General features: G+C 22.3%; 1 protein-coding gene across 1 annotated transcript in view; it reads left to right on the forward strand.

Moving 5' to 3' along the window:
- The window catches only part of sev (sevenless), a 40251-nt gene that overhangs the window by 5179 nt on the left and 12858 nt on the right, over positions 1 to 22214 (forward strand). Inside the window, exons 3-5 of the mRNA XM_065508086.1 lie at positions 10514 to 10588; positions 14155 to 14220; positions 16555 to 17181. Coding sequence (XP_065364158.1) covers positions 10514 to 10588; positions 14155 to 14220; positions 16555 to 17181 — 768 coding nt within the window. The remainder of the gene's footprint in view (positions 1 to 10513; positions 10589 to 14154; positions 14221 to 16554; positions 17182 to 22214) is intronic.

Genomic DNA, 22214 nt, shown 5'->3' on the forward strand with positions numbered 1-22214 from the left:
AAGATCATGGTAATATTAATAATAGAACAGAACTAGAACAGAACTAGAACAGAACTAGAACAGAACTAGAACAGAACTAGAACAGAACTAGAACAGAACTAGAACAGAACTAGAACAGAACTAGAACAGAACTAGAACAGAACTAGAACAGAACTAGAACAGAACTAGAACAGAACTAGAACAGAACTAGAACAGAACTAGAACAGAACTAGAACAGAACTAGAACAGAACTAGAACAGAACTAGAACAGAACTAGAACAGAACTAGAACAGAACTAGAACAGAACTAGAACAGAACTAGAACAGAACTAGAACAGAACTAGAACAGAACTAGAACAGAACTAGAACAGAACTAGAACAGAACTAGAACAGAACTAGAACAGAACTAGAACAGAACTAGAACAGAACTAGAACAGAACTAGAACAGAACTAGAACAGAACTAGAACAGAACTAGAACAGAACTAGAACAGAACTAGAACAGAACTAGAACAGAACTAGAACAGAACTAGAACAGAACTAGAACAGAACTAGAACAGAACTAGAACAGAACTAGAACTAGAACAGAACTAGAACAGAACTAGAACAGAACTAGAACAGAACTAGAACAGAACTAGAACAGAACTAGAACAGAACTAGAACAGAACTAGAACAGAACTAGAACAAAACTAGAACAGAACTAGAACAGAACTAGAACAGAACTAGAACAGAACTAGAACAGAACTAGAACAGAACTAGAACAGAACTAGAACAGAACTAGAACAGAACTAGAACAGAACTAGAACAGAACTAGAACAGAACTAGAACAGAACTAGAACAGAACTAGAACAGAACTAGAACAGAACTAGAACAGAACTAGAACAGAACTAGAACAGAACTAGAACAGAACTAGAACAGAACTAGAACAGAACTAGAACAGAACTAGAACAGAACTAGAAAAGAACTAGAACAGAACTAGAACAGAACTAGAACTAGAACAGAACTAGAACTAGAACTAGAACAGAACTAGAACAGAACTAGAACAGAACTAGAACAGAACTAGAACAGAACAGAACTAGAACAGAACTAGAACAGAACTAGAACAGAACTAGAGCAGAACTAGAACAGAACTAGAACAGAACTAGAACAGAACTAGAACAGAACTAGAACAGAACTAGAACAGAACTAGAACAGAACTAGAACAGAACTAGAACAGAACTAGAACAGAACTAGAACTAGAACAGAACTAGAACAGAACTAGAACTAGAACAGAACTAGAACAGAACTAGAACAGAACTAGAACTGAACTAGAACTGAACTAGAACAGAACTAGAACAGAACTAGAACAGAACTAGAACAGAACTAGAACAGAACTAGAACAGAACTAGAACAGAACTAGAACAGAACTAGAACAGAACTAGAACAGAACTAGAACAGAACTAGAACAGAACTAGAACAGAACTAGAACAGAACTAGAACAGAACTAGAACAGAACTAGAACAGAACTAGAACAGAACTAGAACAGAACTAGAACAGAACTAGAACAGAACTAGAACAGAACTAGAACAGAACTAGAACAGAACTAGAACAGAACTAGAACAGAACTAGAACAGAACTAGAACAGAACTAGAACAGAACTAGAACAGAACTAGAACAGAACTAGAACAGAACTAGAACAGAACTAGAACAGAACTAGAACAGAACTAGAACAGAACTAGAACAGAACTAGAACAGAACTAGAACAGAACTAGAACAGAACTAGAACAGAACTAGAACAGAACTAGAACAGAACTAGAACAGAACTAGAACAGAACTAGAACAGAACTAGAACAGAACTAGAACAGAACTAGAACAGAACTAGAACAGAACTAGAACAGAACTAGAACAGAACTAGAACAGAACTAGAACAGAACTAGAACAGAACTAGAACAGAACTAGAACAGAACTAGAACAGAACTAGAACAGAACTAGAACAGAACTAGAACAGAACTAGAACAGAACTAGAACAGAACTAGAACAGAACTAGAACAGAACTAGAACAGAACTAGAACAGAACTAGAACAGAACTAGAACAGAACTAGAACAGAACTAGAACAGAACTAGAACAGAACTAGAACAGAACTAGAACAGAACTAGAACAGAACTAGAACAGAACTAGAACAGAACTAGAACAGAACTAGAACAGAACTAGAACAGAACTAGAACAGAACTAGAACAGAACTAGAACAGAACTAGAACAGAACTAGAACAGAACTAGAACAGAACTAGAACAGAACTAGAACAGAACTAGAACAGAACTAGAACAGAACTAGAACAGAACTAGAACAGAACTAGAACAGAACTAGAACAGAACTAGAACAGAACTAGAACAGAACTAGAACAGAACTAGAACAGAACTAGAACAGAACTAGAACAGAACTAGAACAGAACTAGAACAGAACTAGAACAGAACTAGAACAGAACTAGAACAGAACTAGAACAGAACTAGAAATGGAATCGATCCAAAGCTGAACTTAAATATAAAGCTTTAATCCTGGTTTATTATAAAGTCTTAGTTTAATTTTAATCATCTGCATTTATATATTCTGAGTTTAAATTAAATCTTGCCTTAGTTAAGCTTTAATTGTAGTTCGCTTAGTAAACAATTTTATTTAAATTTATGACTGTAATATTCTTTACAAATTTAGAAAATTAAAAAAATCTAGCTCATCTTTTCATAGAATTAAATATTTTGTTTTGCCAGCTATTATGCCACTTCTTTTTTAATTTAATAGAATAGATTTTCTTTTTGTACAAAAAAAAAAAAACTCAAATTTGCATTAGAATTCTTTGTAAAGAGAAAAATGCAATAGCGAAAAGTAGGATTATCTAAACTAATTCAACATTGAAATAAGTAGTTTAAATCCCCTTTAATAGGCCATATTTTGTGCTTAATTTGGCTGTCTTTCACTTTTCATTGTAATGGATTTTGTAGAATAAAATTTAAAATATTTAACTAGCCATTCAAAAGGTTTAATAAATTATTTAATTGTTTGTTATTTTATTCATTTTTACAAATCAAATGCTTGTAAAAGTTGATGTTCATTGTGTTTTATGGTCGTTTTATGTGAGTTTAATTGATCACACTTTTTAATATGACGTTTTACATATGGTTTCATATTTCTTTTTTATTGTTGACATTTGCGTGAATTTAAATGATTGAGTGAGTGAGTGTGTGAGTGCGGTTTATTGTGCTCATTCAGGCAAGCCCACATGGAAAATTGTTTGATAAATATTATGGAATTTGACAACAATCCAGAGAATGAAATTGTAGAGGAAAGAGAAAGGCCTAAAGAGAGATAGATATATTAATGAAATATTCATAATTATGGTCCTTCGAACCCTTAAGATTCTGTATTCCAAAATTTCTATAATTTTAGAAAGTTAAATGTTGGTCCTTCCAACCGCCATAATTTCTTTTGGTCCTTCGCACCTTTGACTTTCATTTAAAGCTAATTTTACTTATTTTCCTTTGACTATTTTTATTTTTTAACTCCCTATTATTGTCTGATTTAATGCAAATCTCTTCATCATCATTTAATTACAAACATTTTTGTAATTGAAAGGATTTAATAACAATGTTTGAACAATCATTAAATCATTATTTATATTTGTATACAAACTTCGTAGAGAAACAAACAATTGGCTGAATGACTGACTATTTAAAACAATTATATGCACTAATATGTCTTTTATGAATCTTATCAGATTGCACATTATTATTTATTTGTCATAATGTTTATGTTGATCACGATTGTATGTGATTGCGATTACACAATATTGTTTTACTGTCACAAAGTCTACTCGAATAATTGTGAATGAGTTTAAAACAGAAGCCAAAAAAAGGGCTTAAGAGACAAAATTATTATTAATTATGCAAATATAGCTGAAATTAATAAATTTTCAATTTTAGTTATTTTTTAAAATAGTAGTAAAAATACTACTTTTCCACAAAAAAGTAGTTAAAATTTGGAAAAAATTGTTAAAAAGAGTAGCATATAATTTTAATCATGTAAACAAATTGAAATCATAAAGAAATTTTAAATTTCAAAGCTTTTGAAAATAGTAGTAGAAATACTACTTTTTTTAAAAACCTGTAAAAAGGTACTAAATAACAATAAATATTGAATTATACTTAAAATAGTAAAAATTTCTATGATAGTTATTTTTTAAAATAGTAGTAGAAATACTACTTTTTAACAAAAAGTTTTTAAATCTTATAAAAAATTACTTGAAAAGAATATCAATCATTTGTATTCGTTCAAACTAATATATATCATAAAGAATTTTTCAATTTTAAAGCTTTTGAAAAAAGTAGTAGAAATACTACTTTTTAAAAAAAATATAAAATAAGTACCAAATTGAAATAAGTATGAATGTACACTGAAAATAAAAAACTTTCAATTTTAGGTTTCTGGAAAATAAAAAATTTTTTAATAAAAAATTTTATAATTATAGAAAAATTAATTTAAAAATGGTATCAAAAATTTTTATTCGTTTAAGCGAATTTAAATCATGGACAAATTTTTAATTTCAAAACTTTTGAAAAAAGTAGTAGAAATACTACTTTTTTAAAAAAATGTAAAAATTTACTTACTAATTATATATATCGATTTATTGATAAAAATAAATAAGTTTGCAATTTTTGGTTTCTGCAAAATAGTAGTAGAAATACTACTTTTTAGCAAAAAGTTTTATAATTATATAAAATATAGTTTAAAAATGCTATCAAAATTTGTTATTTGTTTAAGCGAATTTAAATCATGGACAAATTTTTAATTTCAAAGCTTTTGAAAAAAGTAGTAGAAATACTACTTTTTTAAAAAGTTTTAAAAATTTACTTACTAATTATATATAACGATTTATTAATAAAAATAAATAAGTTTGCAATTTTTGGTTTCTGCAAAATAGTAGTAGAAATACTACTTTTTAATAAAAAATTTTATAATTATAGAAAAATTAATTTAAAAAAGTTATCAAAAATTGTTATTCGTTTAAATGTATTTAAATCATGGACAAATTTTTAATTTCAAAGCTTTTGAAAAAAGTAGTAGAAATACTACTTTTTTAAAAAGTTGTAAAAATTTACTTATTAATTATATATAACGATTTATTAATCAAAATAAATAAGTTTGCAATTTTTGGTTTCTGCAAAATAGTAGTAGAAATACTACTTTTTAACAAAAAGTTTTATAATTATAGAAAAAATAATTTAAAAATGGTATCAAAATGTTTTATTCGTTTAAATGAATTTAAATCATGGACAAATTTATAATTTCAAAACTTTTGAAAAAAGTAGTAGAAATACTACTTTTTTAAAAAGTTGTAAAAATTTACTTACTAATTATATATAACGATTTATTAATAAAAATAAATAAGTTTGCAATTTTTGGTTTCTGCAAAATAGTAGTAGAAATACTACTTTTTAATAAAAAATTTTATAATTATAGAAAAATTAATTTAAAAAAGTTATCAAAAATTGTTATTCGTTTAAATGAATATAAATCATGGACAAATTTTTAATTTCATAGCTTTTGAAAAAAGTAGTAGAAATACTACTTTTTTAAAAAGTTGTAAAAATTTACTTACTAATTATATATTTTTAGGTTTCTGCAAAATAGTAGTAGAAATACTATTAATTAACAAAAAGTTTTATAATTATAGAAAAAATAATTTAAAAATGGTATCAAAAATTTTTATTCGTTTAAATGAATTTAAATCATGGAAAAATTTTTAATTTCATAGCTTTTGAAAAATGTAGTAGAAATACTACTTTTTTTAAAAAGTTGTAAAAATTTACTTACTAATTATATATAACGATTTATTAATAAAAATAAATAAGTTTGCAATTTTAAGTTTCTGAAAAATAGTAGTAGAAATACTACTTTTTAATAAAACATTTTATAATTATAGAAAAATTAATTTAAAAATGGTATCAAATTTTTTTATTTGTTTAGGCGAATTTAAATCATAAAAAAATTTAATTTTGAAAAAAGTAGTAGAAATACTACTGTTTTAAAAAAGCTGTCAAGAGATATTAAATTGAAATGTATATGAATATTCATTAAAAAATATAATATTTCCATTTTTATGTTTCTTTAAAATAGTAGTAAAAATACTACTTATTGTAATAAAAATTTTAAAATTGAGAAAAAATTATTAAATGTGTAAGGAAATATTTTAATTCTAGCAAACAAATTTGAATAATGAAAAAAATTTTAATTTGAAAGCTTTTGAAAAAAGTAGTAGAAATACTACTTTTTTAAAAAGTTTGCAAAAAGTAATTAAAATTTATATAAATTGATTTATTGTTAAAAATAAATAAATTTAGAATTTTAAGTATCTTTAAAATAGTAGTAAAAATACTACTTTTTGTAAAAAAAATTTAAAATTTAGGAAAAATTATTCAATTTGTAAAACAAAAATTTTAATTCAAGTAAACAAATTTGAATAATGAAAAAAGTTTTAATTTGAAAGCTTTTGAAAAAAGTAGTAGAAATACTACTTTTTTAAAAAGTTTGCAAAAAGTAATTAAAATGTTTGTATATTGATTTATTGTTAAAAATAATTAAATTTCCACTGTTAAGTTACTTTGAAAATAGTAGTAAAAATACTACTATTTAACAAAAAATTTTTAAATATATAAACAAAAATTTAAAAGTGATAGCAAACATATTTATTCATTTAAATAAATTTGTTTATATTAAAAATTTTAAATTTAAAAGCTTTTAAAAAAAGTAGTAGAAATACTACTTTTTTTAAAAGTTGTCAGAATGTACTAAATATTAATATATATTGAGCTATAACAAAAAATAAGCAATATTCAGCAAACATTTTGCAAATATGATTAACAAATCTGCCTGTTAAGCCCTTTTGCTTGGGTTTTGTAAAACAATTGTTTTTCATAAATCTTGTTATTATGAGTCTATATGACACAATTATATCATATTACCAGTAATAGACGAATACAACTGTATTTAATTCCCTCAACTCATACCGGCATAATTTGCATAATTAAAATGTCACAGTAGGAATGTCAGTATAACGTTCTATATGTCTGTCGCTCTGCCTGTCTGTCTGTTTCTCTGCCACTCAACAAATGCTTTGCTAAGTGAGTGAGCGCGCGTGTGTGTTTAAGTTTTTTTTTGAATTTTTGCTTTATTTTTATGAATGAATAGAGTCTAAAGATGAAGCTTTTTTTTGTGTGTAAAATAAAACTTAGGAATCTTTGTGTTTTGTTATGTTTCGTTTTAGTTTTTTTTTGTTATTTTTAGCAAACACATGTCTAAAGTCACAGATCACATCGCATCACATCACATCTAACACACACAACATACGACGACTGCTAGTTCAGAAGTTACAACTAAAATCCGTCATAAATTATACAAAAGTGTAAAGAAAAACCAAAGTCTTTCTTTAATTTGTTTCCATGTTCTGAATGGTTTCTAGTTGGGGAGTAAAAGAATGTGTGCTTGAGATTAAGCTAGAGATTGTAATGGGGTTTGGGGTCTGTTAATGCTGATGTTTGTAGAGGCCAAACAAAGCTGAGTGACAGACAGACAGCCACAGAGACAGCCGAGGCAATTTAAAACTATATTAGCTAATGGAATTAGCTCATGTTAAATAATGACTATAAAAACTAGTAGGGGGAAAACAAACATACACGTACAACTGCATATAAATGTCTACAATGACAATTTTACGCATATAGAGATTATAAAATACACTTAAAGAAAACTATTGGCAAAAAACAATATAAAATAAGCTATTTTTAACATGTTACATTTCGACCTATAGGAACTCAACAAAAAGTACCATTTTTGGTACTTTTTTTATGGAACTGTTTAAACTTGTTTTATAGCATTAATTTCTTTAAGTATAACAGGTTTTATTTGCTCTTACTCTTATAAATAGACCTGTTCTATTGTTTAAATAAGATTTGCTTTAACAAATTATAATGTTATTAATAACATTATATTGTTTTTAATAAACTTAATACTTAACGACTTAAATTAACATAATTAAATATTCATTATGAATTTTTATAAATAAATTAAAAATAACCTAAAACATCAGAAAATGGAAATTTTACGGCAGTAAAGCTATTACAAATGCAATTCTATTTATATAAATGTATTTTTTTCAGAAAAGTATTTAATTTCCAACATTTTTTCCCAAGAAAATCTACTTTTTTTAAAAAGTAGTATTTCTACTACTATTTTCAAAAGCTTTGAAATTAAAAAATTTAACATGATTTAAAATAAATTAAATGAACACAAATTTTTATTGCATTTTTTAAACACTTTTTTCCATAATTTAAGAAATTTTTTTAAAAAAGTAGTATTTTTAGTACTTTTTTGAAAAAAGCTTAAATATACAAATTTATTATTTTTAAGTATAAATCCAAAAACATTATTAATTTGTACGGTTTTCAAAATTTTTGAAAAAGTAGTATTTCTACTACTATTTTCAAAAGCTTTGAAATTGAAAAATTTAACATGATTTAAAATAAATTAAATGAATACAAATTTTTATTGCATTTTTAAAACACTTTTTTCCATAATTTAAAAAATTTTTTAAAAAAAGTAGTATTTTTAGTACTATTTTGAAAAAGCTAAAATGTAGAAATTTTGTTATTTTTAAGTATAAATCCAAAAACATTATTAATTAGTAGGTTTTTCAAAATTTTTTAAAAAGTAGTATTTCTACTACTATTTTCAAAAGCTTTAAAATTGAAAAATTTTACATGATTTAAAATAAATTAAATGAATACAAATTTTTATTGCATTTTTAAAACACTTTTTTCCATAATTTAAGAATTTTTTTTAAAAAAGTAGTATACTTAGTACTTTTTTGAAAAAAGCTTAAATGTAGAAATTTATTATTTTTAAGTATAAATCCAAAAACATTATTAATTTGTAAGGTTTTCAAAATTTTTGAAAAAGTAGTATTTCTACTACTATTTTCAAAAGCTTTGAAATTTAAAATTTTTTCCTGATTTAATTTCCTGTAATGAATAGAAAATTTTTTCTAAAATTTTTAATTATTTTTTCTAAAATTTAAGAAAATTTATGCCAAATAGTAGTATTTCCACTACTATTTTGAAAGAAGCTAAACTTTTAAAATTTGTTATATTTAAGTATCAATCAATATTCATTATTATTTTGTACAATTTTAATACTTTTTTAAAAAAGTAGTATTTCTACTACTATTTTCAAAAGCTTTGAAATTGAAAATGTTTAACTAATTTTGATTTGTTTAAATGAATAACAAATTTTAACAACATTTTAAAATATTTTTTTCTGTAATTTATAAACTTTTTAGCAAAAAGTAGTATTTTTAGTACTTTTTTTAAAGCAATTACAATTTAAAATTTTATTGTTTTTAAAAATAAATCTATACATATTATTGTTTAGTACGTTTTAACAACTTTTTTAAAATAGTAGTATTTCTACTACTATTTTATAAATCCTTGAAATTGAAAATTTTTAATTGATTTGAATTTGTATAGATGATTAAGAGATTTTGGCATACTTTTTAAATTTTTTTTTTTTATAATTTAAGAAAATTTTTTTAAAAAAGTAGCATTTTTACTACTATGTACTTTGAAAAAAACCTTAAATATAATTTTTTTTATTGTAAATCACAATATGTTATTATTTACAACATTTTTTAAATTTTTTAAAAAAGTAGTATTTCTACTACTATTTTCAAAATTGTTGAAATTGAATTTTTTTAATTGATTTGAATTTCCATAGATAAATAAGAGCTTTTGGCATAATTTTTAATTTTTTTTTGTCCATAATTTAAGTAGCATTTTTACTACTATTTGCGTAATATTTCATTATACTTTTTTTGAAAACCTTAAAATTATTTTTTTTTATTCACATTTACACTTTTTTATGTGAAACCATAATAATTTTTTTTATTAATTAAATAATATTTAGTAAAAAAAAGTATTTTCTTCCTCATTTCTGTCAACCTTGTGCGCCATGATGCGCCAACCTCCACTAAACTTAAGAAAATTCCTCGTCAATTAACAAGAACGTCATGCGGCTTTCATAGTCGTGATCTACTACTACTCTCTCTAACTTATTGAAGTACAAAATATAATAGGCGGGATTTTTTTAGCTATTATATTTAATTTATTTATAAAGAATTAAAAATATTAACTAACAACAGCTGTACTTGCTCAACGTTTAGGGTCAGTTGAAATAATTAACTTTTATAGAATAAGTAAAAAAACTAAAACCAATTATGTTAATTTAAAAAATAATGACTTATAATTACAGTAGTTTCAAAAAAAAAATATTAATTAAATTAAATATTAATACTAATTGAAGAATAGATAAAAATTTTACACTGAATTTATTATTATTTTCTTGGGAATTTGGAAAAGCCTGTTATTGTGTAAACTTTGAAAACAAATTATTAAATTAAAAATCAAAACAATTAAGTCAACATGTAAACATTAAATAAAATTTATATTTTTTTTTAGGAAACTTCATTTCTGAACGACTTTGGCCTCAAATGTAAAGTGGGCGAAAATAGACCGGAATGTTATCGGGCAAGGGTAAGTATTTATATGTAATTTAAAGGAGCAAAACTTAAAAAAATAGAAAATTTTAATTATGCTTTAATATTAAGAATTCAATTTTCAGCTTTTTAGTACTTTTTGAAAAAAGTAGTATTTATACTACTTTTTTTAAAAGCTTGAAATCGTAAATTTTTAGAGTATTAATTTTTTTTTTTAATTTTAAATGCCATTTTTGGGATTTTTAAAAAAGTAGTATTTCTACTACTATTTTTAAAAAGCTTTGAAATTGAAAATTGTTCATGATTTATAAATTTTAGCTTAAAGTAAAATTTTTAATGCTTTTTAAAGTAACTTTTTTCTTTAATTTAAATAATTTTTGGCAAAAAGTAGTATTTTTAGTACCTTTTTTTTGGAAACTGTTATGTGAAAAATTTACTCTTTATTTTAATTTTAAAAAAATGTTCTATTTGGTAACTTTTAGAAATTTTTTTAAAAAAGTAGTATTTCTACTACTATTTTCAAAATGCTTTAAAATTGAAAATTTTTCATGATTTAAATTATTTTAGCTTTAACTAAAATTGTTAAAGCTTTTTAAAGTACTTTTTTTCTATAACATAAATTTTTTTTGGCAAAAAGTAGTATTTTTTTTTGAAAACTGTTATGTGAAAATTTTTCTCTTTATTTAAAGTTTAAAAAAACTTTTTATTTGATAACTTTTAGAAACTTTTTTAAAAAAGTAGTATTTCTACTACTATTTTTAAAAAGCTTTAAAATTAAAAATTTTTCATGATTTATAATTGTTAGATTAAACTAAAATAATTGGTGCTTTTTAAAATACTTTTTTCCATAACATAAATAATTTTTGGCAAAAAGTAGTATTTTTAATACTTTTTTTTGGGAACCTTTTATTTGAAAATTTTTCTCTTTATTTTAGTTTTAAAAAAATGTTCTATTTTTTAACTTTTAGAAACTTTTTAAAAAAAGTAGTATTTCTACTACTATTTTCAAAAAGCTTTAAATTTAAAAATTTTTCATGATTTATAATTGTTAGATTAAACTAAAATTTGTAGTGCTTTTTAAAATACTTTTTTTCCATAATATAAATAATTTTTGGCAAAAAGTAGTATTTTTAGTACCTTTTTTTTGGAAACTGTTATGTGAAAATTTTTCTCTTTATTTAAAGTTTAAAATAATGTTCTATTTTAGAACTTTTAAAAACTTTTTTAAAAAAGTAGTATTTCTACTACTATTTTCAAAAAGCTTTAAAATTGAAAATTTTTCATGATTTAAATTTTTTTAGCTTAAACTAAAATTGTTGGTGCTTTTTAAAGTACTTTTTTTCCATAACATAAATAATTTTTGGCAAAAAGTAGTATTTTTAGTACCTTTTTTTTGGAACCTTTTATGTGAAAATTTATCTCTTTATTTTAGTTTTGAAAAAATGTTCTTTTTTGTAACTTTTAGAAACTTTTTTAAAACAGTAGTATTTCTACTACTATTTTCAAAAAGCTTTAAAATTGAAAATTGTTCATGATTTATAATTGTTGGCTTAAACTAAAATTATTGATGCTTTTTAAAGTACTTTTTTTCCATAATATAAATAATTTTTGGCAAAAAGTAGTATTTTTAGTACCTTTTTTTTGGAAACTGTTATGTGAAAATTTTTTTCTTTATTTAATGTTTAAAATAATGTTCTATTTTAGAACTTTTAAAAACTTTTTTAAAAAAGTAGTATTTCTACTACTATTTTCAAAATGCTTTAAAATTGAAAATTTTTCATGATTTATAAATGTTAGCTTAAACTAAAATTTTTGCTGCTTTTTAAAGTACTTTTTTTCGGTAACTTAAATATTTTTTTCCAAAAAGTAGTTTTTTTAGTACTTTTTTTTGGTAACAGTTATGTGAAAAATTTTCTCTTTATTTTAAGTTTAAAATAATTTTCTATTTTGTAACTTTTAGAAACTTTTTTAAAAAAGTAGTATTTCTACTACTATTTTCAAATAGCTTTAAAATTAAAAATTTTTCATGATTTATAATTGTTAAATTAAAATAAAATTGTTGGTGCTTTTTAAAGAACTTTTTTTCCATAACATAAATACTTTTTGGCAAAAAGTAGTAGTTTAGTACTTTTTTTTTTTGGAAACAGTTATGTGAACATTTTTCTCTTTATTAAAGTTTAAAAAAATTTTCTATTTGGTAGCTTTTATAAAATTTTTTAAAAAAGTAGTAGTAGAAATATTATTTTTAAAAAGCTTTAAAATTAAATATTTTTCATGATTTATAATTGTTAACTTAAACCTAAATTTTTAGTGCCTTTTAAAGTAAATTTTTTCCATAATTTACATAATTTTTTTTGTAAAAAGTAGTATTTTTGGTACTATTTTTGAAAAAATTTATTTTGGAATTTTTTTCTTTTACTTCTATTATAAAGAAACTTATTTTTTTTTTACTTTTAGAAATATTTTTGAAAAAGTAGTATTTCTACTACTATTTTTAAATAGCTTAGAAATTTTAATTTTTTCCATGATTTAAATATGTTTGCTTAAATATAATTTTTTATTGAGTTTTTTTTTTAAATTTTTCCATAATTTAAGAATTTTTTGCTTAAAAGTAGTATTTTTAGTACTTTTTTGAAAATGCTTAAATATGGAAATAATGTATTTTAAGTCTTATTTATATTTTTTATAAGATTTAAAATCATTTTAACACGTTTTAAAAAAAAGTAGTAGAAATACTACTATTTTAAAACATTATGAAAATAGTAGTATTTTGAGTTTTAATTTAAAAAGTCTTTTAAATTTAAATTTTTCCAAGATTTTTTTTTTTAATTTAAGCTATTTTGTAACTTAAGTACATTTTACAACATTTTCCCACAAGGTTTTTATTTGTAGATGTTTTTTTTAACAAAACTAAAATTCCATTGCCAATGACTTTAATAAAATTTCACAATGAAGTCATTACATTTTATTACACACATCAAAAAACAAAAAAAAAAAAATTAAATAAAAACATAAAGAACAGACAAAAAACCGATATTTTGTGTCACAAGGACTTTTTACTCATGAAATTCGAGACGGCAACCTAAATGAAATGAACATGTTGCAAGCACAAGTAGTATTAACACAATGAAATAACACTAGACACCTTGACGTCAGACAATGAATTAAAGTTAGAATTGCAAACAAAAAAATATTTGGTAAGAAGGAGATGAAAAAAAAAGTTAAATACCTCAAAGAATGAGGGTCACATGTGAGCAAAAAAACCCCTAACCAAAGAAATTTAATACCCTTAATGGGCTCTTGTTTCTTTTGTCTGTTGGTCTAACCAAGCAGCTCTTAACTGGTTTTAGAGAGACTCGCAAAACAGAAGAAAACTAATGGTGAGAATATTTATTTGTGTTAAACAATTAACAACCACAAAATTCAATACATTTCTTTTGAAACTTTTTTTCTAGCTGTTGTGCTCCTTCATTCTTATATTTTTTTGTTTTAAAGTTTTGCTCCTTTGTTTTTTTTTAAAAAAAATTAACAAATAACTTTTTATCTGATCTGTTTTTATATAATTTTTGTTGTTCCATTTCTTGTTTGTTTCTCATTTTACAGTGTTTTAAGGGTTGTGAACTGTGGTGGCATGCCTTGAAAGAATTTGAACCATGCCAGGAAGCATGTGTAAGTATTCACACTTTGTATTTGTGTAAGTAGAAGAATTTATGTACTTATGTATGAAAATAAGTGCAGAAGGTTTGAATATGGTAAGTTTTTTAATAAGAAATGAAATTCCCACAATTTTTTTAAGAAAACAGCTGTTTTTAAAATAGTAGTATTTCTACTACTTTTTTAAAAAGCTTTGAAATTGAAAATTATTTTATAATTTAAATTAGTTTCTGTTTTAAAAATTGTTGGTATCTTTTCGAAATAATTTTTTCTATAATTTTACAACTTTTTAAAAAAGTAGTATTTCTACTACTTTTTTAAAAAGCTTAGAAATTTTAAATTTTTCTTTGATTTATATTTGTTTGCCTTAAAGAACATTTTTGGTGACTTTTTTAACTAATTTTTTCTACAATTTTGCAAATTTTTGGCAAAAAGTAGTATTTTTACTACTATTTTCAAAGAATCTTAAATCAGCAAATTTATTATTTTTTAATTAAAAATCAATAGATATTATTATTTCAAACTTTTTTAAATTTTTTGAAAAAAGTAGTATTTCTACTACTTTTTTAAAAAGCTTAGAAATTTGAAATTTTTCCTTGATTTATATTTGTTTGCCTTAAAGAAAATTTTTGGTGTCTTTTTTAGTTATTTTTTTCTACAATTTTGCAACTTTTTGCAAAAAGTAGTATTTTTACTACTATTTTCAAAGAATCTTAAATCAGAAAATTTATTATTTTTTAGTTAAAAATCAATAGATATTGTTATTTCAAACTTCTTTAAATTTTTTGAAAAAAGTAGTATTTCTACTACTTTTTTAAAAAGCTTAGAAATTTGAAATTTTTCCTTGATTTATATTTGTTTGCCTTAAAGAAAACTTTTGGTGTCTTTTTTAACAAATTTTTTCTACAATTTTGGAAATTTTTTACAAAAAGTAGTAGTTTTACTACTATTTTCAAAGAATCTTAAATCAGGAAATTTATTATTTTTTAATTAAAAATCAATAGGTATTGTTATTTCAAACTATTTTAAATTTTTTGAAAAAAGTAGTATTTCTACTACTTTTTTAAAAAGCTTAGAAATTTGAAATTTTTCCTTGATTTATATTTGTTTGCCTTAAAGAAAATTTTTGGTGTCTTTTTTAACTATTTTTTTCTAAAATTTTTTGCAAAAAGTAGTATTTTTACTACTATTTTCAAAGAAACTTAAATCAGGAAATTTATTATTTTTTAATTAAAAATCAATAGTTATTGTTATTTCAAACTTTTTTAAATTTTTGGAAAAAAGTAGTATTTCTACTACTTTTTTAAAAAGCTTAGAAATTTGAAATTTTTCCTTGATTTATATTTATTTGCCTTAAAGAAAATTTTTAGTGTCTTTTTTAACTAATTTTTTTTACAATTTTGCAATTTTTTTGCAAAAAGTAGTATTTTTACTACTATTTTCAAAGAATCTTAAATCAGGAAATTTATTATTTTTTAATTAAAAATCAATATATATTGTTATTTAAAACTTTTTTAAATTTTTTGAAAAAAGTAGTATTTCTACTACTTTTTTAAAAAGCTTAGAAATTTTAAATTTTTTCATTGATGTATATTTGTTTGCTGTAAAGAAAATTTTTGGTGTCTTTTTTAAAAATTTTTTCTATAAATTTATACTTTTTGATAAAAAAGCAGTATTTTTAGTACTTTTTGACACAAAATGTTATTGCAAACTTTTTCTGTTTTAATTTTAATTCAAGTAAATTTTTTATTTCGTACCTTTTAACAACTTTTGAAAAAAGTAGTATTTCTACTACTTTTTTAAAATACTTTAAAATTGAAATTTTCTTTATGATTTCAATTTGTTTGCATTATACAAAATTTTTGATATCTTTTTTAATTACTTTTTTTGATAATTTTAATACTTTTTGCCAAAAAGTAGTATTTTTAGTACTTTTTGAAACAATATTTTATTTGGAAATTTTTCTGTTTTAATTATAATTTAATAAAACTGTTTTATTTAGTGTATTTTAAGAACATTTTTAAAATAGTAGTATTTCTACTACTTTTTAAAAAAGCTTCCAAATTCAAAATTTTGGCTTGTATGCATTTTTAAAAATTGTTTTGTGTTTGTTTTGAAAATTTTTTTCTATAATTTTAATACTTTATGGCAAAAAGTAGTATTTTTAGTATGTATTTTTTAAAATGTGACATCTCTGTGTTGTTATGTATGTCCCTGTTCTGCTTTCATTTTTAATTTAAGCCCTGTTTTGTTGTTAACAACTAACAAAAAAAATGCCAATATTTGTTCTCACACACAACCATTTCTTTTGTTTCTTCTATGTTCCACTTCTTTTCACTTTACCCACAGTCCTCAACGCAATTTTATCCTTTTGATTTACCGTGTATTTCCGCTTGTGAAACCACCCAAAGGCAGTATTGGCATTTGCAACGTTTACATGTTGAACGTTTGTTAGCAACATATACAACTACTGCTGATACAAAGTCAAAGGCCATGTCTACAAGTGCTTCACTTCAACCGCAGCTGTTGCATGATAATGAAACTTTGAACACATTGACACTTAAATGGCCCATAACTACAGCAACAACATCCATTTTGCCAGCACTGTATTTGGCCAGCAGACCATTTAATATACAATACCAATATGTGTTAAGAGCTGCGCCATCAGCATCAGCATCACCATCATCAGCAGCAGCTTTAACTGTTAATGACACCCCAGACATCAATAGTAGTGGCGGACAGAAACAACATCAACCATCCAAACAGCATGAAAGACTAGAAAACCAGCCATCATCACTTCAACAACAAGATGAAGGCGATAAATATGATAATATGGGTGATGATGACTATGAGTCCGAGAATGGGCTGGCAGAACAACAACAAGAACAACAATGGTGGAATTTAGCCGACTATAATTGTAATGAGAATTTTGAATGTGACATAATGGATGGCTTAATGCCATACACCTCATATAAGGTAAGAGGATTTTTGACGCACTAAGTTATTAAGAGGATAATAAATTTTGTAAAGACTGCAAAAGCTTTAGGGCTTAGGAAGGAAAATTAAACAGAAAATATGAAAATTTTAATGAATTTAAGGAAATCAGGTTTAAAGCTGTATAAAAGCTTTTAAATAAAGCTTAAAATTAAAAGTTTTGAAGCCTTTTTATTTGTTTTACTTAAATTATACTAAGTACAGTCTTAAAATGGATTTTGTGGCCAAATTTAAATAAAAGCTTTACGAAAGCTTTTTCATTAAAATAAAATTTTAAGTTTAAATTCGAATTTTTTTAATAAGTTTATAACATAAGTTATACAATTGAAAAATTTCAGCTAATTAATGAAATATTTACAAAAGCTTTTTAAAAGCTTTTAATAATTTTCTTTGTAAGACTATCATTTGTTGATTAAATGCTTTCTTAATATTAAGGCAATAAGCCTTAATATTAAAATCCACTTATAGAAACACTTTTAAATTAAATTTTAAAAAAGCTCAGCAAAAGCTTTTTAATGAAGCTTTAATATAAAATAGATTTCAGTGAAGAATTACCCAAAAAAAAACTCTCATAATAAACAGAAGCCCTAAAATTTAATAATTTCACCAATTTTTTTTAATTTCCTACAAAGCTTTTTTCAAGCTTTTAATTTTCTTAATATTCTATTTATATGTTTATAGTCTCCATTTATTTCACTAAAGTGACACTTCAATCTTAAAATTGTTTTAATTATCAATTTACTGCTAAAGCTCTGCAAAAGCTTTTGAATTAAGCTTTAATAAAAAAGAGCTTTTAGTATAATATTCATAATAAATACAAGACTTAAGCCGTAAAATGTGTAAATATAAGCAAAATTATTAAATTCTTTACAAAGCTTTTGCAATTTTCATTAAAATTATTTTTTACATAGATATATTTTTCTTTAATTTTGATAAAATAAAAAAGTAGTATTTCTACTACTTTTTTAAAAAGCTTAGAAATTTGAAAATTTTCCTTGATTTATATTTGTTTGCCTTAAAGAAAATTGTTGTTGTCTTTTTTAACTAATTTTTTCTACAATTTTGCAAATTTTTTGCAAAAAGTAGTATTTTTTACTACTATTTTCAAAAAACTCTAAATGAGGAAATTTATTAAATTTTAAGTATAAATCAATAGATATTGTTATTTCAAACTTTTTAAAATTTTTTGAAAAAAGTACTATTTTTACTACTTTTTTAAAAATCTTAAAAAGTTGAAATTTTTTCCTTGATTTATATTTGTTTTCCTTAAAGAAAATTTTTGGTGTCTTTTTTAACAAATTTTTTTTAAAACTTTAATACTTTTTGACAGAAAAGTAGTATTTTTACTACTATTTTCAAAGAATCTTAAATCAGGAAATTTATTATTTTTTAATTAAAAATCAATACATATTGTTATTTCAAACTATTTTAATTTTTTGAAAAAAGTAGTATTTCTACTACTTTTTTTAAAAAGCTTAGAAATTTTAAATTTTTCGTTGATTTATATTTGTTTGCTTTAAAGAAAATTTTTGGTGTCTTTTTTAACTAATTTTTTCTACAATTTTGCAAATTTTTTTCCAAAAAGTAGTATTTTTACTACTATTTTCAAAGAATCTTAAATCAGGAAATTTATTATTTTTTAATTAAAAATCAATAGATATTGTTATTTCAAACTATTTTAAATTTTTTAAAAAAAGTAGTATTTCTACTACTTTTTTAAAAAGTTTAGAAATTTGAAATTTTTCCTTGATTTATATTTGTTAGCTTTAAAGAAAATTTGTGGTGTCTTTTTTAACTAATTTTTTCTACAATTTTGTAAATTTTTTATAATAAGTAGTATTTTTACTACTATTTTCAAAGAATCTTAAATCAGGAAATTTATTATTTTTTAATTAAAAAGCAACATATATTGTTATTTCAAACTATTTTAAATTTTTTGAAAAAAGTACTATTTCTACTACATTTTTAAAAAGCGTAGAAATTTTAAATTTTTCCTTGATTTATATTTGTTTGCCTTAAAGAAAATTTTTGCTGGCTTTTTTAACTATTTTTTTTTTACAATTTTGCAAATTTTTTGCAAAAAGTAGTATTTTTACTACTATTTTCAAAGAATCTTAAATCTGGAAATTTATTATTTTTTAATTATAAATCAATACATATTGTTATTTCAAACTTTTTTAAGTTTTTTGAAAAAGTAGTATTTCTACTACTTTTTTAAAAAGCTTAGAAATTTGAAATTTTTCCTTGATTTATATTTGTTTGCCTTAAAGAAAATTATTGGTGTCTTTTTTAACTAATTTTTTCTACAATTTTGCAAATTTTTTGCAAAAAGTAGTATTTTTACTACTATTTTCAAAGAATCTTAAATCAGGAAATTTATTATTTTTTAATTAAAAATCAATAGATATTGTGATTTCAAACTATTTAAATTTTTCGAAAATAGTAGTATTTCTACTACTTTTTTAAAAACCTTAGAAATTTAATGTTTTTTCTTGATTTATATTTGTTTGCCTTAAAGAAAATTTTTGCTGGCTTTTTTAACTAATTTTATCTACAACTTTGCAAATTTTTTGCAAAAAGTAGTATTTTCACTACTATTTTCAAAGAATCTTAAATAAGGAAATATATTAAATTTTAAGTATAAATCAATAGATATTGTTATTTCAAACTTTTTTATTTTTTTTTAAAAAAGTAGTATTTCTACTACTTTTTTAAAAAGCTAAAAAATTTGAAATTTTTCCTTGATTTATACATATTTGTTTGCCTTATAAAATTTTTTTGCAAAAAGTAGTATTTTTACTACTATTAGAATCTTAAATCAGGAAATTTATTATTTTTTAATTAAAAATCAATAGATATTGTTATTTCAAACTATTTAAAATTTTTGAAAAAAGTAGTATTTCTACTACTTTTTTAAAAAGTTTAGAAATTTTAAATTTTTTCATTGATTTATATTTGTTTGCTTTAAGGAAAATTTTTGGTGTCATTTTTAACAAATTTTTTCTACAATTTTGCAAATTTTTTGCAAAAAGTAGTATTTTTACTACTATTTTTAAAGAATCTTAAATCAGGAAATTTATTATTTTTTAATTAAAAATCAATAGATATTGTTATTTCAAACTTTTTTAAATTTTTTTGAAAAAGTAGTATTTCCACTACTTTTTTTAAAAAGCTTAGAAATTTGAAATTTTTCCTTGATTTATATTTGTTTGCCTAATGAAAATTTTTGGTGTCTTTTTATACCCTTCACCTTCGTGAGAAGGGTATATATAAGTTTGTCATTCCGTTTGTAATTTCTACATTTTTCATTTCCGACCCTATAAAGTATATATATTCTGGATCCTTATAGATAGCGGAGTCGATTAAGCCATGTCCGTCTGTCTGTCTGTCTGTCTGTCCGTCTGTCTGTCTGTTGAAATCAGTTTTCTGAAGACCCCAGATATCTTCGGGATCCAAATCTTCAATAATTCTGTCAGACAAGCTTTCGAGAATTTTGCTATTTAAAATCAGCAAAATCGGTCCACAAATGGCTGAGATATGAGGAAAAAAACCAAGACAACCTCTATTTTTGACCTATTTTTTACCTATATCTGGATTACTAAGACATTAATAGACAATATGGATATCTAATGATAGATATTTCAAAGACATTTGCAACGACGTATATAAGACCATAGTAAGTTGGACCTACAATGGGTCAAAATCGGGAAAAAAAATTTTGAACCCGAATTTTTTTTAAAAAAAAAAAATTTTAAAAACAAAAAAAAAATTTTAAAATTTAAAAAAAAAAATTTTTTAAAATTTAAAAAAAAAATTTTTTAAAATTTAAAAAAAAATTTTTTTTTTAAAATTTAAAAAAAAAAAAAATTTTTAAATTTAAAAAAAAAAAATTTAAAATAACAATCGAAAAAATTTTTTTTCCAAAAAATTCAAAAAACAACTGGAAAAAAAATTTAATTTGTTTACCTAAAAATATTTAAAATTTTCAAGTATAATTTGGTGAAGGGTATATAAGATTCGGCACAGCCGAATATAGCACTCTTACTTGTTTTAACTAATTTGTTCTACAATTTTGCAAATTTTTTGCAAAAAGTAGTATTTTTACTACTATTTTCAAAGAATCTTAAATCAGGAAATTTATTGTTTTTTAATTAAAAATCAATAGATATTGTTATTTCAAACTATTTTAATTTTTTGAAAAAAGTAGTATTTCTACTACTTTTTTAAAAAGCTTAGAAATTTTAAATTTTTTCCTTGATTTATATTTGTTTAATTTAAAGAAAATTTTTGGTGTCGTTTTTAACTTATTTCTTTTACAATTTCGCAAATTTTTTATAATAAGTAGTATTTTTACTACTATTTTCAAAGACTCTTAAATCAGGAAATTTATTATTTTTTAATTAAAAATCAATAGGTATTGTTATTTCAAACTTTTTTAAATTTTTTTAAAAAAGTACTATTTCTACTACTTTTTTAAAAAGCTTAAAAATTTAAAATTTTTCCTTGATTTATATTTGTTTGCCTTAAAGAAAATTTTTGGTGTCTTTTTTAACAAATTTTTTGTACAATTTTGCAATTTTTTTGCAAAAAGTAGTATTTTTACTACTATTTTCAAAGAATCTTAAATCAGGAAATTTATTATTTTTTTTAATTAAAAATTAATAGGTAATGTTATTTCAAACTTTTTTAAATTTTTTGAAAAAAGTACTATTTCTACTACTTTTTTAAAAAGCTTAAAAATTTTAAATTATTTCATTGATTTATATTTGTTTGCCTTAAATAAAATTTTTTCTGGCTTTTTTAACTAATTTTTTCTACAATTTTGTAAATTTTTTGCAAAAAGTAGTATTTTTACTACTATTTTCAAAGAACTCTAAATGAGGAAATTTATTAAATTTATGTATAAATCAATACATATTGTTATTTCAAACTTTTTAAAATTTTTTGAAAAAAAGTAGTATTTCTACTACTTTTTTAAAAAGCTTAGAAATTTGAAATTTTTCCTCGATTTATAT

This window comes from Calliphora vicina, chromosome 4, assembly GCF_958450345.1.
Source record: "Calliphora vicina chromosome 4, idCalVici1.1, whole genome shotgun sequence".
NCBI classification, from domain to species: Eukaryota; Metazoa; Arthropoda; class Insecta; order Diptera; family Calliphoridae; genus Calliphora; species Calliphora vicina.